The sequence below is a fragment of the Bufo gargarizans genome, chromosome 5 (assembly GCF_014858855.1).
Source record: "Bufo gargarizans isolate SCDJY-AF-19 chromosome 5, ASM1485885v1, whole genome shotgun sequence".
Taxonomy (NCBI): Eukaryota; Metazoa; Chordata; class Amphibia; order Anura; family Bufonidae; genus Bufo; species Bufo gargarizans.
In genome coordinates, this window is record NC_058084.1 from 24,118,515 (window position 1) to 24,144,909 (window position 26,395).

A 26,395-nucleotide genomic window follows, 5' to 3' on the forward strand; every position below is an offset into this window, starting at 1 on the left:
GCATTTCTCAAGCTTACCGAACAGCCTGTTCTCTCGTAACCGTTGCAACATTCGTCTGACATCCATAATGTGGGCCTCCATGGATTCAGAATATACCAAGATGTCATCCAAATAGACCACCACGCACTGCTGCAACAGGTCACGGAAAACATCGTTGATGAATTCCTGGAAGACTGCGGGCGCATTGCACAACCCAAAGGGCATAACCAAGGATTCATAATGACCGGTCCTGGTGTTAAACGCGGTCTTCCACTCATCGCCCGCCTTGATCCTTACCAGGTTATATGCCGCCCTCAGGTCGAGTTTGGTAAAGACCGTGGCCCCTTTGAGGCGATCGAACAGCTCGGAAATCAAGGGTATCGGGTAAGCGTTCTTGATCGTGATGCGATTGAGACCCCTGTAATCGATGCAAGGCCTCAACTCACCGCCCTTCTTTTTCACAAAGAAAAATCCAGCCCCTGCCGGGGACGAGGATTTGCGAATGTGTCCGCGTGAAAGCGCCTCCCTCACGTACTCCTCCATGGCCTCATTCTCCGCTACCGACAGTGGATAGACTTTGCCACGAGGAGGAACGGCACCAGATTGTAACTCTATGGCACAATCGTATGGGCGGTGCGGAGGTAGGGCAACCGCGCGCACCTTATTGAATACATCCCGGTACTCTTCGTATTCAGGAGGCAACAGAGAGTCCGAGGAAGTACACAGCAACTTGACAGGCCCATGGATGCAACTAGCCCCACACTGCGGTGACCACGAGAGGATCTCGGCCGATCTCCAATCGAAAGTCGGATTATGCTTCTGGAGCCAGGGGTACCCCAAGACCACCGAGTAGTGTGGAGACGAAATCACCTGGAGACAGACCGACTCTCTGTGAACGGCACCAATGGCTATCCCCACTGGAAGGGTCTCATGAGTCACGTGTGGCGGCAGAAGGGGTCTGCCGTCTATCGCCTCAAGAGCCAGTGGGGAACCTCGAGGCTGCAGAGGAATGGAATTGGCGGCAGCGAACACACTATCAATGAACAAACCACCAGCCCCAGAGTCCACCAACGCCTGGGTCGTCACCGAGCCCCCGACCCAGGAGAGGACAACAGTGATCAGTGGTTTGTCAACACGGGAAACCGGGGACGAGGAGACTCCACCCAAGATCTGCCCCCGACAGGATCTCAGGTGCGAGCGTTTCCCGGACGGTTCGGACATGCCAACCGAAAATGCCCACCGAGACCACAGTACATGCATCGGCCCTCGCGTCTCCGGAGTACCCTCTCCCCCTCGGACAGGCGAGCAAACCCCAGCTGCATGGGTTCACCCCCAGACAAGTCATCCCCAGGAGGCGTGGGAGGAGAGGGAGGCACGGGGGGGACAGCAAACGTAGGCGCCAATCTGTTAGAAGACCTCCGCAGGCTCTCCTTAAAGGAAGGTCTCTCCCTGAGTCTGGTGTCAATCAAAATCAGGAAAGAAATAAGAGACTCGAGCTCCACTGGTAGGTCCTTAGCTGCAACCTCATCCTTCAAGGCATCCGAGAGACCATGAGAGAAAGCAGCGACCAGAGCCTCATTATTCCAGCCCACCTCTGCTGCCAGGGTACGAAACTCAATGGCGTATTCAGCTACGGATCGTGAACCCTGTCTGATGGACATAAGGAGCTTCGCAGCAGAGGCAGCACGAGCCGGCACATCGAATACCTTCCGAAGAGAAGCAACAAAACCGTAAAACTCGGCAACCACCGGATTGTTGTTCTCCCATAAAGGACTGGCCCAGGCCAAGGCCTTGTCCGAGAGCAGCGAGATCAAGAAGCCCACCTTTGATCTCTCAGTAGGAAAGGCATGTGGCAGCAACTCGAAATAAATGCCCACCTGGTTAAGGAAACCTCGGCACTGAGTTGGCTCTCCCCCAAAGCGCTGTGGAAGCGAACCGACCCAACAGGTGATCCTGCTGATCAAGTCTGGCAACCAGCGTAGGTAGCGAGGATGGCCCTGTACCGTCAGAATTCATGGCTTGGTCCTAATGTCATGGAACCATGAACCAGACATACAACAAGAGATAAGTGGAAATAGAAGGCTTTATTGAAAATCAAGCTGTAAGCAAAAGTCCAAACGGATGGCTAAACCGAAGCAGGGTCTTGCGTAGACAGAGGTCAGGAACCAGAAGGGTAGTCAGACGAAGCCTGGATCAGGAACCAGCAGGGTAGTCAGACGAAGCCAGGATCAGGAACCAACGGGGTAGTCAGACGAGGCCAGGATCAGGAACCAGAAGCAGCAGCAGTCTTAGAAGCATGTGAACACAGGAGGACCAAGCAAGGAACTGAAGCCACAGACCTCCTATATATATGAGCTAGGCATCCAGCTCCTCCCAGTGGGAAGGAGAAGCCGCAGGGTGGGAGGCTACAAGAAACCCAGAAACCAAGATGGCCGCCAGCACATGTCAAACGAAGGAGAACAGTAAGAAGGTAAGACCATGACACACGTAGCATGGTGCTACGACTAAGGGTACATACCCGAAACGCGTCAGCGACCATGCCGTGTATCCAGTGACTGTGTCGGTTTTATGAATTAATAAAGAAGAGCTAAGAGGACCTCCATTGTCTCCAGATACCTTTTTTCCTATTTTTGTTTGCTGCCTGCTACGGGAACACTCCCCCAGGGCCTCTGGAGCCGGGTTTATACACCACACCAGGAAGGTGAGCTGGATATAAAGTTTTCGCCATATGAATGCACTTTTTTGATGGACTGTAACATCTTCCTTGAGACTATTGATTCAAGTAAATGTTGGAATTGTTCTATAGCAACTGACTCCTCATCATTTCCACTACTAAACTCAACATTTGCACTTTACGGTGCTGGCGTCACGAACACAGGAGCCCAGCCACCAAAGCACCTTAAACAGCAATTACCATCAAGGGCACCTCAACCAACATCTGGCTGGTGTTACCTGCAACCGAGAGTGCCCCGGAGGATTTCATACTGTCTTCCCATCCACTGTACGCCGGCCCAGGGAGGCATCTGCTAACCGCGAGTACATGGACTATTACACCCATCGGCCACCGTGAGCCTCACGTGTTTCTCCTGTGGTTTGTTACGTTACACTAGATTTTAGAATGAATTGAGATTTTAGGTTTTAGAGACAGGACAGGTGTCATCGTGTAATTTATTCAGGTTACCTCAGGCAGGTTGGCATCCATTTTATTCAGATCTTCAGAATTTACACTATAAATATTTTTTTTAAGTAACACCCGTCCCCAACACCCCAGTCTTTATCATATAACGCACAATCACTGTCAGTCAGGCTGCCAATAACCCTACAAAGCATTTCCTGCCTTGCCCATTATGTTATACACTGCCACTAACCCTTCTCAGATCCTCATCTGTTGTATACAGTCCTAGGAGACCCCAGAATATCCTACATGACTATTTGAAATAATTGGGGCACTTTGATTTGGGTCAAATTTGTTTGCCCATTTTGAATCTGACGTCCAAATTGAAGGAATCAGAACCAAAATGAATTTCAGGATATCAATTATCTCTGCACATTGTAGCTCAAATAATTCAGTTCAGTTGACTTTACTTTTTAATAATCTACCTATGAGCTTCAGAGCTGAAATCTTCCAGTCTTGCCTGCTCGTTTAGTGTTTGCAAGGGGTTTGTTCTGGTGATTTGCATTCTGGGAAGTATCATCTTTTACAGGTTATGTACATTTATCTGATGTGATCTGATCTGATGAAAACTAACTGGCACCCCCTTCCCCCCTACCCTCCCCCTTGAATTATAGGAGCTGTTAGGCGTTGCTGTCCACAAGTCTGGATTCTGGAAGGTGATGGTCTAACAAGTCATAATTGATGAATTTGTCCTAAATATTGTGGGGGAATTACTAATATAGCCCCCCCTTACTTCTTTATATGCCCCTGTATATAGGACATACCTTACTGCCTGGTCTGGAGGTTTGAGGATATATTCTTGTCTAGTTGCTTCATTCTTCCAATGTCACTCAGCTTGAATAAAGACCTTGAATTCTCTTCTTGTCCCCTGACCATGTTGAAATCTGACGATCTCTATATGATGTATGAACAGCAGAATTCATGATATCTGCACAACTTAAAGAAAATTACCTGTTGGAAGGTATTTGCAGCGTATCTCATGTCCATGTACTTGGGGGTTCCCAGCACAGGAATTGGGGTAGGTCCAGGAGGCAGTGACTGGTATCCATGCTGTATTGACCATGATTGAAGAATATAGACAGTGAGGAGGAAGAGGAGAGAGAGAATGATGATAGTGGTCAGGTCCATGGCTCCTGTGATTAGAAAAATACCAAAGATGAGATTAGTAATTCCACCCTAGTGTTCACTGATCTCTGAAGTCAATTATCTCACCACAGTAGACCAACTAGCCATCCTCTGGGCTTTAAACCCAACCTGACCCCAAAGTAAAGCCCTTCCGACCATTGTATGAGCTGTATCATTATAGTGGAATCATTTTCTGAATCACAATATATGTTAGTGATTAGGGATGAGCGGACCGCTGGATGTCCAGGTTTGAGGTGTTCGGCCAAACTTAGTTTCAAAGTTTGATTTGGGTTCCGAACTTGATCCCGAACAATGAACCCCATCGAAGTCAATGGGACCCGAACTTTGGGGCACTAAAATAGCTCTAAAAAAAATAATAGAATGGGCTAGAGGGCTCCAAAAGGCTCCAAAGTGTGTAATAGCAGTACAATTGCCCTGCAAACAAAAGTGGATAGGGAAGTGACTTAAAATGACATAAAATACAAACAAATAAAAAAATTGTAATCTTGAATTAAGAGGCAGCGTTCCAAAAGGAGTAGGATGTTGAGGAGGCTGTGGACATGGCGGTGTAGGTGGAAGAGGTGGCGGAGGCAGGGGAGGAAGCCAACACTCTTCCTGTTTGTTTTTTCCATGTGTCTGTCAATTCTGTGTCAAGTTGCTAAAGGCCACGGTGTGACAGTTTGGTGCTTGTATGTCCTGGGTTAAAACTGGGTAAAAAAAAAATTGTCTCAGTTATAGATCTCACACTTTCCCTATCTGGGGACTATATATTAAAAGAATCTTTTCCCCACTACAGTAAGATGGATGAAGGGGGTGTTCCAATATATATATTTTTTAATTCATGACTAGGGATGAGCGAACCCGAACTGTATAGTTCGGGTTCGTACCGAATTTTAGGGTGTCCGTGACACGGACCCGAACCCGGACATTTTCGTAAAAGTCTGGGTTCGGGTTCGGTGTTCGTCGCTTTCTTGGAGCTTTATGAAAGGCTGCAAAGAAGCCAATCAACAAGCGTCATACTACTTGCCCCAAGAGGCCGTCACAGCCATGCCTACTATTGGCATGGCTGTGATTGGCCAGAGCACCATGTGACGCAGCCTCTATTTAAGCTGGAGACACGTAGCGCCGCCCGTCACTCTGCTCTGATCAGTATAGGGAGAGGTTGCAGCTGCCACGTTAGGGCGAGATTAGGCTGATTAACTCCTCCAAAGGACTTCATTCAGAGATCGATCTGCAGCTGTGGATGATTGAACTGCTGCTATTGAATTGCTCACTGTTTTTAGGCTGCCCAGAGCGTTTTTCAGTCACTTTTTTCTGGGGTGATCGGCGGCCATTTTGTGTCTTGTGGTGTGCCAGCACAAGCTGCCACCAAGTGCATTTAACCCTCAATGGTGTGGTTGTTTTTTGGCTAAATCCTACATCAGGGTGAAGCTGTCACACCAAGTGCATTTAACCAGCGAAGTCTGTTTATTTTTTGGCCATATACTACATCAGGGGCAAGCTGCGCCTGTCACCAAGTGCATTTAACCCTCAATAGTGTGGTTATTTTTTGGCCATATCCCAGTCTAATTCTGTCAGTAAACGTATACCTGTCACCCAGCCCCTAAATACTAGGCCTCAAATTTATATCCAGCTAAATCTGTCGTTACTGTTGTGTCTGGTCAAGTTATTTAGTGTCCGTCAAAGCACATTTTTTGTTCTGGGTTGAAATACAATTCCCAATTTAGCAATTTCCAAATTTAGTGGTTTCTGCTGTATCAGAGCTATTTTAAATCTATCCCTAAAAGGGTATATCAGATTCAAGGTGCACATAGGGTCATTCTGAATAACTTCACACACGCTACTGTGCATATCCCAGTCTAATTCTGTCAGTAAACCTATACCTGTCATCCAGCGCCTAAATAATAGGCCTCAAATTTATATTCAGCTAAATCTGTGGTTACTGCTGTGCCTGTATTAGTGTAATACGGTACCTAAATAGATGCCAGATAGTGTTAGGCGTCTGTAAAAAAAGGCCTGAATTTGAATTCAATACATTGGGCCAAATAATATTTTTCTTATTGTGGTGAACGGTAACAATGAGAAAAACATCTAGTAAAGGACGCGGACGTGGACATGGTCGTGGTGGTGTTAGTGGACCCTCTGGTGCTGGGAGAGGACGTGGCCGTTCTGCCACAGCCACACGTCCTAGTGTACCAACTACCTCAGGTCCCAGTAGCCGCCATCATTTACAGCGATATTTGGTGGGGCCCAATGCCGTTCTAAGGATGGTAAGGCCTGAGCAGGTACAGGCATTAGTCAATTGGGTGGCCGACAGTGGATCCAGCACGTTCACATTATCTCCCACCCAGTCTTCTGCAGAAAGCGCACAGATGGCGCCTGAAAACCAAGCCCATCAGTCTGTCACATCACCCCCATGCATACCAGGGAAACTGTCTGAGCCACAAGTTATGCAGCAGTCTCTTATGCTGTTTGAAGACTCCGCTGGCAGGGTTTCGCAAGGGCATCCACCTAGCCTTTCCCCAGCGGTGGAAGACATAGAATGCACTGACGCACAACCACTTATGTTTCCTGATGATGAGGACATGGGAATACCACCTCAGCATGTCTCTAATGATGACGAAACACAGGTGCCAACTGCTGCGTCTTTCTGCAGTGTGCAGACTGAACAGGAGGTCAGGGATCAAGACTGGGTGGAAGACGATGCAGGGGACGATGAGGTCCTAGACCCCACATGGAATGAAGGTCGTGCCACTGACTTTCAGAGTTCGGAGGAAGAGGCAGTGGTGAGACCGAGCCAACAGCGTAGCAAAAGAAGGAGCAGTGGGCAAAAGCAGAACACCCGCCGCCAAGAGACTCTGCATGCTACTGACCGCCGCCATCTGGGACCGAGCACCCCAAAGGCAGCTTCAAGGAGTTCCCTGGAATGGCACTTCTTCAAACAATGAGCTGACGACAAGACCCGAGTGGTTTGCACGCTGTGCCATCAGAGCCTGAAGCGAGGCATTAACGTTCTGAACCTTAGCACAACCTGCATGACCAGGCACCTGCATGCAAAGCATGAACTGCAGTGGAGTAAACACCTTAAAAACAAGGAAAGTCACTCAGGCTCCCCCTGCTACCTCTTCTGCTGCTGCCGCCTCGGCCTCTTCCTCCACCTCTGGAGGAACGTTGGCACCTGCCGCCCAGCAAACAGGGGATGTACCACCAACACCACCACCTCCGTCACCAAGCATCTCAACCATGTCACACGGCAGCGTTCAGCTCTCCATCTTACAAACATTTGAGAGAAAGCGTAAATTCCCACCTAGCCACCCTCGATCCCTGGCCCTGAATGCCAGCATTTCTAAACTACTGGCCTATGAAATGCTGTCATTTAGGCTGGTGGACACAGACAGCTTCAAACAGCTCATGTCGCTTGCTGTCCCACAGTATGTTGTTCCTAGCCGACACTACTTCTCCAAGAGAGCTGTGCCTTCCCTGCACAACCAAGTATCCGATAAAATCAAGTGTGCACTGCGCAACGCCATCTGTGGCAAGGTCCACCTAACCACAGATACGTGGACCAGTAAGCACGGCCAGGGACGCTATATCTCCCTAACTGCACACTGGGTAAATGTAGTAGCAGCTGGGCCCCAGGCGGAGAGCTGTTTGGCGCACGTCCTTCCGCCGCCAAGGATCGCAGGGCAACATTCTTTGCCTCCTGTTGCCACCTCCTCCTACTCAGCTTCCTCCTCCTCTTCTTCGACCTGCTCATCCAGTCAGCCACACACATTCACCACCAACTTCAGCACAGCCCGGGGTAAACGTCAGCAGGCCATTCTGAAACTCATATGTTTGGGGGACAGGCCCCACACCGCACAGGAGTTGTGGTGGGGTATAGAACAGCAGACCGACGAGTGGTTGCTGCCGGTGAGCCTCAAGCCCGGCCTGGTGGTGTGCGATAATGGGCAAAATCTCGTTGCAGCTCTGGGACTAGCCAGTTTGACGCACATCCCTTGCTTGGCGCATGTGCTGAATTTGGTGGTGCAGAAGTTCATTCACAACTACCCCGACATGTCAGAGCTGCTGCATAAAGTGCGGGCCGTCTGTTCGCGCTTCCGGCGTTCACATCCTGCCGCTGCTCGCCTGTCTGCGCTGCAGCCTAACTTTGGCCTTCCCGCTCACCGCCTCATATGCGACGTGCCCACCAGGTGGAACTCCACCTTGCACATGCTGGACAGACTGTGCGAGCAGCAGCAGGCCATAGTGGAGTTTCAGCTGCAGCACGCACGGGTCAGTCGCACTACGGAACAGCACCACTTCACCACCAATGACTGGGCCTCCATGCGAGACCTGTGTGCCCTGTTGCGCTGTTTCGAGTACTCCACCAACATGGCCAGTGGCGATGACGCCGTTATCAGCGTTACAATACCACTTCTATGTCTCCTTGAGAAAACACTTAGGGCGATGATGGAAGAGGAGGTGGCCCAGGAGGAGGAGGAGGAAGAGGGGTCATTTTTAGCACTTTCAGGCCAGTCTCTTCGAAGTGACTCAGAGGGAGGTTTTTTGCAACAGCAGAGGCCAGGTACAAATGTGGCCAGCCAGGGCCCACTACTGGAGGACGAGGAGGACGAGGATGAGGAGGAGGTGGAGGAGAATGAGGATGAAGCATGGTCACAGCGGGGTGGCACCCAACGCAGCTCGGGCCCATCACTAGTGCGTGGCTGGGGGGAAAGGCAGGATGATGACGATACGCCTCCCACAGAGGACAGCTTGTCCTTACCCCTGGGCAGCCTGGCACACATGAGCGACTACATGCTGCAGTGCCTGCGCAACGACAGTAGAGTTGCCCACATTTTAACGTGTGCGGACTACTGGGTTGCCACTCTGCTGGATCCACGGTACAAAGACAATGTGCCCACCTTACTTCCTGCACTGGAGCGTGATAGGAAGATGCGCGAGTACAAGCGCACGTTGGTAGACGCGCTACTGAGAGCATTCCCAAATGTCACAGGGGAACAAGTGGAAGCCCAAGGCCAAGGCAGAGGAGGAGCAAGAGGTCGTCAAGGCAGCTGTGTCACGGCCAGCTCCTCTGAGGGCAGGGTTAGCATGGCAGAGATGTGGAAAAGTTTTGTCAACACGCCACAGCTAACTGCACCACCACCTGATACGCAACGTGTTAGCAGGAGGCAACATTTCACTAACATGGTGGAACAGTACGTGTGCACACCCCTCCACGTACTGACTGATGGTTCGGCCCCATTTAACTTCTGGGTCTCCAAATTGTCCACGTGGCCAGAGCTAGCCTTTTATGCCTTGGAGGTGCTGGCCTGCCCGGCGGCCAGCGTTTTGTCTGAACTTGTATTCAGCACGGCAGGAGGCGTCATTACAGACAAACGCAGCCGCCTGTCTACAGCCAATGTGGACAAGCTGACGTTCATAAAAATGAACCAGGCATGGATCCCACAGGACCTGTCCATCCCTTGTGCAGATTAGACATTAACTACCTCCCCTTAACCATATATTATTGGACTCCAGGGCACTTCCTCATTCAATCCTATTTTTATTTTCATTTTACCATTATATTGCGAGGCTACCCAAAGTTGAATGAACCTCTCATCTGTCTGGGTGCCGGGGCCTAAATATATGCCAATGGACTGTTCCAATGTTGGGTGACGTGAAGCCTGATTCTCTGCTATTATATGAAGACTTATTCTCTGCTGACATGAAGCCAGATTGTCTGTTACGGGACCTCTCTCCTCTGCCTGGGTGCTGGGCCTAAATATATGACAATGGACTGTTCCAGTGTTGGGTGACGTGAAGCCTGATTCTCTGCTATGACATGCAGACTAATTCTCTGTTACGGGACCTCTCTCCTCTGCCTGGGTACTGGGCCTAAATATCTGACAATGGACTGTTGCAGTGGTGGCTGACGTGAAGCCTGATTCTCTGCTATGGGACCTCTCTCCAATTAATATTGGTTAATTTTTATTTATTTTATTTTTATTTTTATTCATTTCCCTATCATTTGTTTGCAGGGGATTTACCTACATGTTGCTGCCTTTTGCAGCCCTCTAGCCCTTTCCTGGGCTGTTTTACAGCCTTTTTAGTGCCGAAAAGTTCGGGTCCCCATTGACTTCAATGGGGTTCGGGTTCGGGACGAAGTTTGGATCGGGTTCGGATCCAGAACCCGAACATTTCCGGGAAGTTCGGCCGAACTTCTCGAACCCGAACATCCAGGTGTCCGCTAAACTCTATTCATGACTTTCACAGACACACTACACAGAATAATTTGGATGAATTCAAAATGGGTCGTCTTATTAGTATTCTTAATGAATTTTTTTAATTTTTTGGGGGCGATTGGTAACTGTCGACCACCAGACATTGGAAGATGGCAAATAGAATGCACAAACGGCGCCGGAGTACAACAATGCGCCTGGTACACTTCTCTACTCTGCCAATATAAGACATAGCAATCTTGAGTCTGGAAACAGAGGTCACAGTAGAGGAGGAAAATGTGGTGGTGCAGGCGGAGGAAGTGGAGGAGTACCAGAATGGCTAGGTGCATTTGGTATACCTCTCTAATCTGGCTAAGGTACGGATTAGTCCTGTTGATCCATGCCTGGTTAATTTTAATGGCTGTGTGTCCATGATCATCCCCCCGCCGTGCTAAACACATGTTCCTACAATATACTTTCCGCAGGGCAGGCCAGCACCTCCAAGTCATAAAGGGCAAGCTGAGGCCATATGCTCAGTTTGGAGACCCATCAGTCAGTGTGTGCGGACGTCTGAGACTACAGCAGAAGAGGGAGCAGGAGGATACTCTGACCTTTTTGTGGTTCCTGAGGTGTCTACTCCACTGCAGCTCGTGCTTTGCGGTTAGATGCCAGATAATGCAGGCGGTTAGATGCCGGATCATGCAGATCCGCAAAACATTTTGCGGACCGCACATCGCTGGCACTATAACAGAAAATGCCTTTTCTTGTCCACAGTTGCTAATTTTCTTCGGGAAAGGAAATGCAGATCCGGAAGTGCGGATCTGGAACTGTGGATGCGGACAGTACATAGCATCCATTCCGGTCCCATTGAAAATGAATGGTTCTGCAAAATCCGGAAAAAAATAGCGGGCATGTGAATGAACCCTAACTGTGGCAGGCAAACTTTGCTCTGCTACATCCGTTGCTGTCTGGCTCTCTGGCTCTGCTGTGCTGACAGGCTGGCTATAGAACTCAGCTTCTTCTTTATGCTGTACTTCACTTTGTAATCTGGTCTCTAGTTTAGTCCAGGGAAAACTATACTTCCTGGCTTCAGAGGCTCCAAGCTGTGGCCTCAACATCCAGCAGAGCTCAAGGTTCTCTAGCTGGTGTAGACAGGGCTCGTCCAACAGGGATTTCAACTGACCTCTAACTAGAACGCCACCCTCCCTGCAGCAAGTGGGACACGCCCACCACACCACAGGAAGGAGGGGGGTAGAATGGAAACTAAGGTTCCACTCTATGTAACTGTAGCTCTGACATTGATGCTGCCATCTGCTGGTGAACCAGTCATATTACAATTGAAAAGTTACATAACAAGATTATGAATGCAAAATGTACAGGTCCAGAAAATAAATACGTAAATGACTTGACACTAGCCCATTAGAATTAGTAGCAGGGTGCAGAAGTGGTAATGCACCTCCTTGGAGTTACAGTGGCAAGTAAAGGTTTTTAGCGCTAAAAAAATAGGTATGTCTCACCCACACAATTACCAGACTGCTTAACTATTACATCTTCCTGTCAGTAGTGCAAAGGAGTAGGGTTACACACACAAAAAAAATCCTAACACATCACTCTCAGTCTGGTACTTCCGTCTCACTGGTGCAGAGGAGCTGTACTGCACCCCTCAATAATGCCTACAGGGCACCAGCACTTTTTAAAACTAATAAAAGCCTAGTCCTTTCTCTGCCGCAGCAGCGTCCTGTCCTTACACTGGTTACAGCAGAATGGCGGCGCACCATGTGATCCAGCATTTATATAAGCATGTGGTGCGCCGGCCAATCACAGTCATTCCAGTACTAGACATGACTGTGCAGGCTTCAAAGTGCCCACAGCTTAAACGCTTGTTGATTGGCTGCACGGCAGCCTTTCAACAAGCTTTATTTAAAGTACGAACAACGAACCTTTGGTGCCAATATCTTAATACAGGAGTCACTGATAGAGGGTTATCCAATACAGAGGTCACTAATATAGAAGTCACTAATAGTGATGGATGAACATCTACCGGGACGGTTCGCGATCACGCGAACGCTATCAAATGTTCGCGAACCGCAAGTTTGTGGCGGGTCCCATTCATTTTAATGGCAGGCGAACCTGAAAAACCTTCAGCTCATATTTGCAGCCAAGAAATAATTACTAGAAGTGCACAAATAGTCCCACAACACGGACAGTGACACCAGATGTATTATTCGAATTTACGATAATTTTTTCAATGAGAAATATCGGTAATATAATTTTTGCGTACGCGCATGCGCAAATGCACTATACAGTACCCAAATGCATAGAAACATAGAATGTGTCGGCAGATAAGAACCATTTGGCCCATCTAGTCTGCCCAATATATCTGAATCCTATGAATAGCCCCGGCCCTATCTTATATGAAGGATGGCCTTATGCCTATCCCATGCATGCTTAAACTCCTTCACTGTATTTGCAGCTACCACTTCTGCAGGAAGGCTATTCCATGCATCCACTACTCTCTCAGTAAAGTAATACTTCCTGATATTACTTTTAAACCTTTGCCCCTCTAATTTAAAACTGTGTCCTCTTGTGGTAGTTTTTCTTCTTTTAAATATTCTCTCCTCCTTTACCTAGTTGATTCCCTTTATGTATTTAAAAGTTTCTATCATCTCCCCTCTGTCTCCTCTTTCTTCCAAGCTCTACATGTTAAGGTCCTTTAACCTTTCCTGGTAAGTTTTATCCTGCAATCCATGTACCAGTTTAGTAGCTCTTCTCTGAACTCTCTCTAGAGTATCTATATCCTTCTAAAAAAATTAGCATATTGTGATAAAGTTCATTATTTTCTGTAATGTGCTGATAAACATTAGACTTTCATATATTTTAGATTCATTACACACAACTGAAGTAGTTCAAGCCTTTTATTGTTTTAATATTGATGATTTTGGCCACAGCTCATGAAAACCCAAATTTCCTATCTAAAAAAATTAGCATATTTCATCCGACCAATAAAAGAAAAGTGTTTTTAATACAAAAAAAGTCAACCTTCAAATAATTATGTTCAGTTATGCCCTCAATACTTGGTCGGGAATCCTTTTGCAGAAATGACTGCTTCAATGCGGCGTGGCATGGAGGCATCAGCCTGTGGCACTGCTGAGGTGTTATGGAGGCCCAGGAGGCTTCAATGCGGTGTGGCATGGAGGCCATCAGCCTGTGGCACTGCTGAGGTGTTATGGAGGCCCAGGAGGCTTCAATGCGGCGTGGCATGGAGGCAATCAGCCTGTGGCCCTGCTGAGGTGTTATGGAGGCCCAGGATGCTTCGATAGCGGCCTTAAGCTCATCCAGAGTGTTGGGTCTTGCGTCTCTCAACTTTCTCTTCCCAATATCCCACAGATTCTCTATGGGGTTCAGGTCAGGAGAGTTGGCAGGCCAATAGAGCACAGTGATACCATGGTCAGTAAACCATTTACCAGTGGTGTTGGCACTGTGAGCAGGTGCCAGGTTGTGCTGAAAAATGACATCTTCATCTCCATAAAGATTTTCAGCAGATGGAAGCATGAAGTGCTCCAAAATCTCCTGATAGCGGCTGCATTGACCCTGCCCTTGATAAAACACAGTGGACCAACACCAGCAGCTGACATGGCACCCCAGACCATCACTGACTGTGGGTACTTGACACTGGACTTCAGGCATTTTGGCATTTCCCTCTCTCCAGTCTTCCTCCAGACTCTGGCACCTTGACATGCAAAATTTGCTTTCATCCGAAAAAAGTACTTTGGACCACTGAGCAACAGTCCATTGCTGCTTCTCTGTAGCCCAGGTCAGGCGCTTCTGCCGCTGTTTCTGGGGAATGCGGCACCTGTAGCCCATTTCCTGCACACGCCTGTACATGGGGGCTCTGGATGTTTCTACTCCAGACTCAGTCCACTGCTTCCGCAGGTCCCCCAAGGTCTGGAATCGGTCCTTCTCCACAATCTGCCTCAGGGTCCGGTCACCTCTTCTCGTTGTGCAGCGTTTTCTGCCATACTTTTTCCTTCCCACAGACTTCCCACTGAGGGGCCTTGATACAGCACTCTGGGAACAGCCTATTCCTTCAGACATGTCTTTCTGTGTCTTACCCTCTTGCTTGAGGGTGTCAATGATGGTCTTCTGGACAGCAGTCAGGTCGGCAGTCTTACCCATGATTGCGGTTTTGAGTAATGAACCAGGCTGGGAGTTTTTAAAAGCCTCAGGAATCTTTTGCAGGTGTTTAGAGTTAATTAGTTGATTCAGATGATTAGGTTAATAGCTCGTTTAGAGAACCTTTTCATGATATGCTAATTTTTAGAGATAGGAATTTGGGGTTTTCATGAGCTGTGGCCAAAATCATCAATATTAAAACAATAAAAGGCTTGAACTACTTCAGTTGGTGTGTAATGAATCTAAAATATATGAAAGTCTAATGTTTATCAGTACATTACAGAAAATAATGAACTTTATCACAATATGCTAATTTTTTTAGAAGGACCTGTATATCCTTCTGGAGATATGGCCTCCAGTACTGCGCACAATACTCCAAGTGAGGTCTCACCAGTGTTCTGTACAGCGGCATAAGCACTTCACTCTTTCTACTGCTTATACCTCTCCCTATACACCCAAGCATTCTGCTGGCATTTCGTGCTGCTCTATTACATTGTCTTCCCACCTTTAAGTCTTCTGAAATAATTACTCCTAAATCCCTTTCCTCAGATACTGAGGTCAGGACTGTGTCAAATATTCTATATTCTGCCCTTGGGTTTTTACGCCCCAGGTGCATTATCTTGCACTTATCCACATTAAATTTCAGTTGCCAGAGTTCTGACCATTCTTCTAGTTTTCCTAAATCCTTTTCCATTTGGCGTTTCCCTCCAGGAACATCAACCCTGTTACATATCTTTGTGTCATCAGCAAAAAGACAAACCTTACCATCGAGGCCTTTTGCAATATCACTTATGAAGATATTAAACAAAATTGGTCCCAGTACAGATCCCCGAGGTACCCCACTGGTAACATGACCTTGTTTTGAATGTTCTCCATTGACTACAACCCTCTGTTGTCTGTCACTCAGCCACTGCCTAATCCACTCAACAATATGGGAGTCCATGCTCAATGACTGCAGTTTATTGATAAGTCTTCTATGTGGGACAGTGTCAAAAGCCTTACTAAAATCTAGATAAGTGATGTCTACTGCACCTCCACCGTCTAATATTTTAGTCACCCAGTCAAAAAAATCTATAAGATTTGTTTGACATGATCTCCCTGAAGTAAACCCATGTTGTTTTTCATCTTGCAATCCATGGGATTTTAGATGTTCCACAATCCTATCCTTTAGTAGGGTTTCCATTAATTTGCCTACTATTGATGTCAGACTCACTGGTCTATAGTTGCTCGATTCCTCCCTACTACCTTTCTTGTGAATGGGCACGACATTTGCCAATTTCCAATCTTCTGGGACGACTCCTGTTACTAATGATTGGTTAAATAAATCTGTTAACGGTTTTGCCAGCTCACCACTAAGCTCTTTTAATAATTTTGGGTGTATCTCATCAGGCCCCTGGGACTTATTTGTCTTCACTTTAGACAGCAAACTTAGAACATCTTCCTCTGTAAAGACACATGCATCAAACGATTTATTAGTCAAGAAAGCATATTGGTATATAACACCCCGCTTCAATCATTTTTTTTGGGGGGGCGACTGGTATATCACACCAGTAGAAATTATTTTTTCCAATAACGCTTGTCCCTCTGTATACCTGCAGTATCGCAGCAGAACCGCACACGACCGCCGCACAATACAAATGCACTATAATATACCGTCTAACATAGAAAGTGTATTATAACATTGCACACGGAAGGCAATCTATTAGAATATACATGAAGATAAACGGAACCTTTAATAATGTTACTATTAAGGGCTCATTCACACATCCGTAAGTGTTTTGCGGATCCGCAATACACGGAAACCGGCAATGCGCATTCTGCAATTTGCGGACCGCACATCGCCGGCAGTATAATAGAAAATGCCAAATCTTGTCTGCAATTGCGGACAAGAATAAGACATGCTCTATTTTTTGCGGATGCGGAAGTGCGGATCCGCAAATGCGGATGAGGCCCCATAGAACACGAATGGGTCTGCACCTGTTCCGCAAAATTTCGGAACGGATGCAGACCCATTTTGCGGACTTGTGAATGGAAAAGATATCCCTCAAAATGAAAATAAATTTAATTATTAAAGTTAAGCAAAAAGCATAGATGTGGCAGTCAATAACAAGTGCTCGGCGGCACTAAATCAGGTGCTCGGCGGCACTAAATCAGAAACCATGTCCTACCACAATCCGGGGGGTTCCAGTGCACATCGATGAATCCCAGAGGGAAAGCAAAAACCATGTATCCCTGGGCTAGATGATGATGTGGTATTGAGGGACAGGGTGGGCAAAGAACTGTCCCTGATATTGCCCTACCGGTCGGTGCTATTCTGGCCCTGATGGCCTAACTACAGACCACCCGCCCTGATAAGGACGACCCCGTCCGGAACCTTACCCTATATAAAAATGGTGTGAAAAACTGATGTAGTCAGGATAATCCAGACAGAAAGAACATTCACAGTGAATGCATTTGCAGAAACTGCTGAACTTGTGTGCAAAACCATCAGTTTTAACCTGAACAGACCCTGACACAGTCCGTATCGCTCATGTGAAATGAGCCTTAGGAGCATTATACTACGTGGGGGAACTAACGGGACATCATACTGTATGGGGCAACTAACGGGACATCATACTGTATGGGGCAACTAACGGGACATCATACTGTATGGGGCAACTAACGGGACATCATATTGTATGGGGGCATTAATGGGACATCTGTCACGGCCTTTGCTGTGTGCGCCGTGACACTGGTGCCATGCTTGCTGCTGCCAGTGGCAACGTGTTGCTGTTATGGCATGTGGTGGCAGTGTCTCGGCTTTGGCTGTGTGCGCCGTGACATGGTTGCCACGCATGCTGTTGCCGGGGGCAACATTGTGGCTGGTGTGTGCACTTCCCCTTTAAGTTGTAGCCTTCCCCTGCCTGGTGCAGTAAGGATTAACTACCTTGCTGGGTGTGGTCACTAGGTGCTTCTTATATCTGTGGCTTAAGGTTAAGGAGTCAGTTGTACTCCAGCCTTGGTGTGTGCTGGAGTTATGCTCCTTATCCGGTTGTTCCTTCTTCCAGTGTGAGGGCCACCTAGTGGGACATCGATGTCTCCAGCGATGTCTTCCCATTCTATCCTCCATGTTCCCCTACCTTACCTGTGTGGATGTTTGGTGTGGGTTTATGTTCAGGGTTTGGTGTCTCGTCTTGTTGTTGTTACATGTCGGGTTAGTTGGCGTTTTATATCCAGCATGTATGCAAGTTGTACCCTGTTAGTTGTGCCTCCGGAAGGGGGCTCCATGGTTTCCCGGAGGGGTTAACCAGAAGCCAAGTCTGGGTGCTGTTGCTGGAATGCTGGTTCCTGTGTGTCAGTACGTACTGCATCTGCTTGGTGTTTGGATTGCAGTACATTTGTATGGGTTCCAGTTTACCTTGGTGTGGTGTTTATCTGTCATTCCACTTGGCTTCCTTTCCCTGCTGCTAGGCCATTTGAGACTCCTGTTCATTCGTGTCTGGGAAGAACAGGTCGTCTCTCCCCTGCTCCTATGTGAGGGATTATCAGGGTGACTCAGGGCCAAGGGTATCCTGGGTATGAGCCGTCCTACCATCCAGGTCCGCTCATACAGTGAGGAGTTAGGGTGAGGATTAGGGACACTGTAGGAGGTGACCTGATCCTGGCATCCTGGCCTAGCTGCTTCCCTATTATACCTTACATTGTATGGTGGGGGGTTTCCCCCACTCCCCACAGTGACAACATCATACTACGCGGAGGCACTAACGGGATATCATACTACGTGGGTGCACTAACGGGACATCATACTATGTGGGTGCACTAAAGGGACATCATACTGTATGGGGGCACTAACGGGACATCATACTACGTGGGGGCACTAAAGGGACATCATACTGTATGGGGGCACTAATGTGACATACTGTATGGGGTCTAACGGGACATCATACTATGCAGGGGCACTAACGGGACATCATACTACGTGGGGAGGCACTAACGGGACATCATACTACGTGGGGAGGCACTAACGGCACATCATACTACGTGGGGAGTCACTAACAGGACATCATACTACGTGGGGAGGCACTAACGGCACATCATACTACGTGAGGGCACTAACGGGACATCATACTGTATGGGGGCACTAAGGGGACATCATACTACCTGGGGAGGCACAAACAGGACATTATACTCTTTAAGGGTCACTAAGGATCATTACCACTATGTGCCACCATATGGACATTTATATTGTGGTGGGGCACAGAAGGGACTGGGTAGGATTAGAGGCCTAATTTATAACTTGCCTCAGATCGCTGTACGTCCAACATGGATTGAAGTCTCTGGAAAGAGAGAGAATTACCCGAGATCCCTTGTGATGTTTTTTTTTCCAGTTCATTCTGCGTAATTGATGCTTAGATCTTGGTCCTCGGATAAGAATGTAAATTTCATATCAGATAAAAACTGCTCCAGCTCTTCCTCTTTATCTCTAGTGGGGAATCTGTAGGGCCGTGAATTGTATAACTTAAGCTGTTTCTTAATTATTTATTGATCATCACTAAGATGCCATCCCGAGTCCTGATGTCTGATATTACACCCCGACCCCTCTGATTTTTGATATCTATGTTGGAGTAGTTGGATTTGCACCAAATCTATTAAAAGACTCATATTTCTTAATAAATTTGGAGCCAGTGAAACTAACAGTCAGAAAATCAATTCTGCTTCTGCTGTGAGCAGACACACTGAAGGTTTCATCAGAGATCATGCACATTTCTTGCTAATGTTATGAAAATTTGCAGCACGTCGTCATTTGTGGCACAAATTACAACAGAAACTGACAGAAATGCAAATGTGGGCCAACATATTCAAAGCGTGCAGCCCTGTCCGCAGACACAGATCCTATATCCTTTCAGTCCAAGCTTCTCACTGACCTGTGTCATCCGGCTCCTCTGCTCTGGTGAATGTCAGCTGAGTTCTGGTCACTCCACCTGTCTTGTCAAAGATAACTGTAATGATACGGTAATGATTAACCCCCTCAATAAGTCACCTGCCTGTTATTACAGAAATCCAGCTCCTGATTTTACCCATTGATCCAGGCTCTAAATAATCTGTGAACGTGTCCTTTAATATGTGGCATAAGACAATCTTACAAATTACAACCAGATTGAGATCTGGGAATTTAGAGAAAAGTCACCATTAGAGATGTCGCGAACATAACATTTTCCGGCGAACGCAAACTTCCGCAAATGTTCGCCAACGGGCGAACCGCCATAGACTTCATTAGGCAGGCGAATTTTAATACCCACAGGGACTCTTTGTGGCCACGATAGTGATGGAAAAGTTGTTTCAAGGGGACTAACACCTGGACTGTGGCATGCCGGAGGGGGATCCAATGCAACACTCCCATGGAAAATTACGTAGTTGACGCAGAGTCGGGTTTTAATCCATAAAGGGCATAAATCACCTAACATTCCTAAATTGTTTGGAATAACGTGCTTTAAAACATCAGGTATGATGTTGTATCGATCAGGTAGTGTAGGGGTTACGCCCGCTTCACAGTGACAGACCAAACTCTGACAGACCAAACTCCCTGTTTAACGCACCACAAACAACAGCAAACAGTCCATTTGCACAACCGCAAACTCCCCATTTGCACAAGGTTGGATACCAAGCTAGCCATGTCCCATTCCTTGTCCTCACTGACGTCATTGAAGGTCTCTTCCTCCACCCAGCCACGTACAACACCAAGGGTCCCCGAAAGGTGACAACAAGCACCCTGGGATGCTGTCACGGCTGAGGATGGGGGAAACCCTCAGCCATGCGATGCCAGAAGATGGTTGGTAGCTGCTAGGCCAGGACCAAAGGATCAGGGAGCAGGTCACCTCCTATCGCGTCCCTAATGCTGACCCTGACTCCTATCCGTATGAGCCAACCCAGATGGTAGGAGGGCTCATACTTTGGAACCTAGGGTCCCTACTAGCCCTAAGGAAATCCCTGGACTTAGGAGCAGGGTAAAACGACCTGTTCCTCCAGGATGCGGACGAACAGGAGTCTCACTGGCCAAGCTGCAAGGAAGGGGGAACATATACAGACATATGGATTTGGCAGGTGAACTACACCAGTTCCAAACCTACCTGCCACAGCCTCGCTGACTGGAACCCATGCAACAGTACTGCTGTCCACACAAACACTAAGGACACAGCACACCACAAAACACACAGGTAACCAGGACATCCATAGCTGCAAAAACATAGAAAGGATAACAACATCAACTTAACATCATGCATAAACTTTTTATGACCACAAGGGTGGCCCTCACTGGAAAGATGGTATATGAACCAGGAGGATGACTCCAGCAAACCGCATGGCTGAAGTACCCCTCAGCTTCTGGCATCCAGCAGGAATCTAAATAGCCCAAGCGGCCACACCCACACACACACTAGGAAAGGAGTTAACCCTTCCATCACCAAACAAGGTAAGTGTCACTTAAAGGGGAAGTGTACACACCACAAACTCCCTTACACCAAACATAGAAAGTGAACACATATACACACACACGTTGCCAGAGGCCAACCACATGCCGTGACAGCGAGCCGCCTAGCCAACAGCTCTAGCTGCTACACTGCCAACAACCATCTGTTGCCAACGGCAGCCACACGTGAGGCAACAAATCCAGAGCCCTCACCTGTGGTTGACAACATAGAACAAACCGCTGACAACTGCATGCGGGTCAAGGAGTCATGACCATAACCATGGTCGTGACACTCCCACCCCTCAAAGCCCCCCCCCCACCCAAAAAAATGAAGGAAAAACTAGTGAGGGACCCAACAAGGGGATAGGAGAAGGGGAAAAAGTAATAGAATCAGTGTCAGCACAAAGCAAGTCTCCCTGGACTGCTGCCAGCCCCTGGAGCAACACACAGGAACCAGGGAGCCGACTGCCAGCCTCTGGAGCAACACACAGGAACCAAAGACCAGCAAAGAAACAGCCAGGAGAGACCGCACTGACACTGCGTCCACACTCAGGAGACGGTTCCCACCAGGTCGCTGCCAGCCTGCATCCTTCACTAGCATACAACAAAGCCAGTCACATAAGGACTGCAGCCAGCCACACCAACACAAGTCAGAGAACCACTGAGACATGGACGAGGGGAGACCCAACCACAAGTGCAAATTTATTCACACTGCTACAGAGAACTGCACTGTACTAGGGTTCCCCTTACACCCTCCCTCTGGAGGATAAGCATGCATGCCAGAAAACAAGAGGCGCCACATGCTGCGCCCTCTTCCGAAGGCCGGACACTCCTACCCCTCAAAGCCTCCCCCAACAACAAAAGGGGAAAGTTGGTGGGGCACAAAAAACAATGGGGGGGAGGGGAATGACAAACAAGGGGCACCAATACAGACAGCGGTGAGAATCGAATGGCGGGGAAAAGCCACTCACCGCACCATAAACGGTGAAACCCCCAGAACGCTCTCCCTCCGGAGAACGCGCATGCACCCCAACAGCAGATGGCGATGCATGCTGCACCCTCTTTCGAAGGAGGATCCACGCAAGGAGCCGCTGTGGTCATACTGTCACGGCTGAGGATAGGGGAAACCCTCAGCTGTGTGATGCCAGAAGATGGTTGGTAGCTGCTAGGCCAGGACCACAGGATCAGGGAGCAGGTCACCTCCTATCGCGTCCCTAATGATGACCCTGACTCCTATCCGTATGAGCCAACCCAGATGGTAGGAGGGCTCATACTCCGGAACCTAGGGTCCCTAACTAGCCCTAAGGTAATCCCTGGACTTAGGAGCAGGGTAAAATGACCTGCTCCTCCAGGACGCGGACAAACAGGAGTCTCACTGGCCAAGCTGCAAGGAATGGGGAACATATACAGACATATGGAAATGGCAGGTGAACTACACCAGTTCCAAACCTGCCTGCCACAGCCTCGCTGACTGGAACCCATGCAACAGTACTGCTGTCCACACAAACACTAAGGACACAGCACACCACAAAACACACAGGTAACCAGGACATCCATAGCTGCAAAAACATAGAAAGGATAACAACATCAACTTAACATCATGCATAAACTTTTATGACCACAAGGGTGGCCCTCACTGGAAAGATGGTATATGAACCAGGGGGCTGACTCCAGCAAACCGCATGGCTGAAGTACCCCTCAGCTTCTGGCATCCAGCAGGAGGCTAAATAGCCCAAGCGGCCACACCCGCCCAAACGGCTCAGGTAGGAGAGTGTTAGGTCACGGGCTACTTGAGAAACCTTGGCGTGGTGCCCGGGTTCAGACATGTCCTACACCGTAGGCTAATCTCTCAATTTTAAAATCAGTTTGAGGGTTTAGTAAGACCGCAAAGTGCACCTGGCTTTTCTATCATTTTGTTATATAGTTATATTGATTATCACATCCACATAATTGCTACCTTGTGTAGGATGTCTATTGTGGTACTTGTGGTTTGCTGCGGGCATCCTCCACCGCATGCATTTTTGCTGGGGATCGTCATTAGCAACGGGCCACAAGTGCAGGATTTCCTCCCCTATATATATGCACGACTGCATGTGGGTTTGAGCATCTCCTGCTAATACCACACCATTCTTTTCAGTTTGTATATATAGAGATTCCTGGAGGTGTATAAACTCCAATTAAAATGTGCCTGTTTTCCATCTACAGGCCACATTTAGGTGCACCTGTGAGGCCTGGGCAATATCAGCCAGTCTTGAGTGGGACTCGCAGACTCCTCCCTCCTCCCATTGCAAGCATGGTTACATGCTGGAGGTAACTGGTGAGTTGTTTGTGAGTCGGCCTCATGCTCCTGTAATTTGCCCACTGGCTCCTGGTATTGCCCATACGGCTCAGGTAGGAGAGTGTTAGGTCCCGGCTACTTGAGAAACCTTGGCGTGGTGCCCGGGCTCAGACTTGTCCAACACCGTAGGACATGTTGGCTAATCTCTCAATTTTAAAATCAGTTTGAGGGTTTAGTAAGACCGCAGAGTGCATCTGACTTTGCTATCATTTTGTTATATCAAACATAGAAAGTGAACACATATACACACACACGTTGCCAGAGACAACCGCATGCCGTGACAGTGAGCCGCCTAGCCAACAGCTCCAGCTGCTACACTGCCAACAACCATCTGTTGCCAACGGCAACCACACGTGAGGCAACAAATCCAGAGCCCTCACCTGTGGTTGACAACATAGAATAAACCACTGACAACTGCATGCGGGTCAAGGAGTCACGACCATAACCATGGTCGTGACAGACGCCTGATGTGGTTGGTCTTCCACCTCCTCAAAGCCACCTTCCTCCTCTGACTCCTCTTCTTCAGACTCCTCTCTCTGCGTTGCCGCAGGTCCAGCAATTAACGACAACAAGGCTGCTTCTGGTGGTGATGGTGACCACAACTCTTCCTCTTCATGCTCATCTACGTCCTGATCCAGCACTCTTCACAGGTAAAGGTCCAGAAAAAACGCATATGGGATGAGGTTGATGATGTTGCCTTGGGTTTGACTGACCAGTTTTGTCACCTCTGCAAAAGGACGCATGAGCCTACAGCCATTGTGCATGAGCGTTCAGTAACGCGGCCAAAAAATACCCAGCTCCTCAGAACTTTTCGAGTTCAGGGTACGTGGCCTCTGAACACTGGGCATTATTCTAGGGCCAAAGGAAATCACAGCACCATGACCACGACGACCCCTGCGGGGTGGCCTGCCTCTGCCTGTCATGTATTTTTAGATTAGTGGTACTATGCGTGCAAGGTACTGTGCCACCCAATATGAGTGGTGGGCAGTGGGCACAATACAGTCTGTGGGCCTGACACACACTGGCAGACAACTGCAAATATATTAAAGAGAAAAATATGTATTACTTTTTTATCTGCAAGGTACTGTGCCACCAGATATGAGTGGTGGGCACTGGCAGTGGGCACAGTACAGTCTGTGGGCCTGACACACACTGGCAGGCAACTGCAATTATATTACAGAGAAAAAATTGTATTACTTTTTTATATGCAAGGTACTGTGCCACCAGATATCAATGGTGGGCAGTGGGCCTGACACACAATGGCAGGCAACTGCAATTATAATAAAGAGAAAAAATTGTATTACTTTTTTTATCTGCAAGGTACTGTGCCACCAGATATGAATGGTGGGCAGTGGGCACAGTACAGTCTGTGGGCCTGACACACACTGGCAGGCAACTGCAATTATATTACAGAGAAAAAATTAAATTACTTTTTTATCTGCAAGGTACTGTGCCACCCGATATGAGTGGTGGGCACTGGCATTGGGCACAGTACAGTCAGTGGGCCTGACACTGTCACGACCATGGTTATGGTTGTGACTCTTGTGGTCGCATGCGGTTGTCAGCGGTTTGTTCTGTGTTGTCAACCACAGGTGAGGGCTCTGGGTTTGTTGCCTCACGTGTGGTTGCGGTTGGCAACATATAGTTTGGTGGTGTAGCAGCTGGAGCTGGTTGCTGGGCTGCTCACTGTGTATGCATGTGGTTGCCTATGGCAACGTGTGTTTATGTGTGCACTTTCCTTGTCTGGTGTGCACAGGGCTTATTGTATGTGTATTCCCTTTTAAGTTGCTGTTTTCCCTTCCCTGGTGTTGGAAGGATTAACTTCTTTCCTAGTGTGTGTGCACTGGGTGTGTCTGTGTGGGTGTGGCTACATGGACTATTTAGCCTCAGTTGAGACCTGATGTCTGAGGGGTACTTCAGGCATGTTGCTGGAGTCATCCTCCTGGTCTTTTATCATCTGCCAGTGAGGGCCACCCTTGTGGTCATAAATGTTATTCATGATGTTTAGTTTATGTTGTTTTCCTTTTCATGTTTAATGCACCTATGGATCTGGGTTCCTGTGTGTTTATGTGTGTGTGCTGTGTCCATTTATGTTTGGGTGTGGACACTAGCTTGTGAAGCACGAGATCCAGTCAGTGTGTCTTTGGCAGGTAGGTGTGGAAGTGCTTTTCATCCTCCTGCCATATCCATAGGCTGTTCATGTTTATATCCCCTTGCAGCTTGGCCCGTTTAGACTCCTGTTTCTCCGAGTCTAGGAGGAACAGGTTGTCTACCCAGCTCCTAGCTCAGGGATCTGCGGAGGGTCAGTAGGGATCCGAGGTTCCTGAGTATGAGCCCTTCTACCATCAAGGTCGGCTCATACAGCTAGGAGCCAGGGTCAGATTAGGGATGCACTAGGAGGTGACCTGCTCCCTAATTCTGTCGTTCTGGCCGAGCAGCCACTAACATCTTCTGGCATCGCACGGCTGAGGGTTTCCCCCATCCTCAGCCATGACAGAGACACACAGGCAGGCAACTGCAATATATATATATATATATATATATATATATAAATTTAAAAAAAGCAGACTGATGTACTAGCCCTAAAAAGGGCTTTTTGGGGTGCTGTCAGGACGCTGTCCTTACAGCAAATGAGACTTTGAGGACTGGAGTGGACACAGAACACTGGCCTAGCTAACGATTTCCCTATTAATTCAGCAGCAGCAGCACTCTCCCTGCTCTAACTAACACTGCAGCTTAAGAATGAATCTAAGATGGATGCTGTCCTTGCTTTTTGATAGGAGGTGGGAGGGTCTGGGAGGGAGGGTCTGCTGCTGATTGGCTAAAATGTTTCTGCTGACTGTGAGGTACAGGGTCAAAGTTTGCTCAATGATGACGTATAAGGGGTGGACCGAACATCGCATATGTTCGCCCGCCGCGGCAAACGCGAATAAACGATGTTTGCCGGGAACTGTTCGCCG

General features: G+C 48.1%; 1 protein-coding gene across 1 annotated transcript in view; it reads right to left on the minus strand.

Moving 5' to 3' along the window:
• Nucleotides 1-19,608, minus strand: part of LOC122938469 (cytochrome P450 2C29-like) — a 97,593-nt gene extending 77,985 nt beyond the window's left edge. The window contains exons 1-2 of the mRNA XM_044293995.1: nt 19,557-19,608; nt 4,106-4,287 (exon numbers count right to left, since the gene is read on the minus strand). Of these exons, the coding sequence (XP_044149930.1) occupies nt 4,106-4,282 (177 nt within the window). The 5' untranslated portion in view covers nt 4,283-4,287; nt 19,557-19,608. The remainder of the gene's footprint in view (nt 1-4,105; nt 4,288-19,556) is intronic.
• Between the last annotated feature and the right edge of the window lie 6,787 nt (nt 19,609-26,395).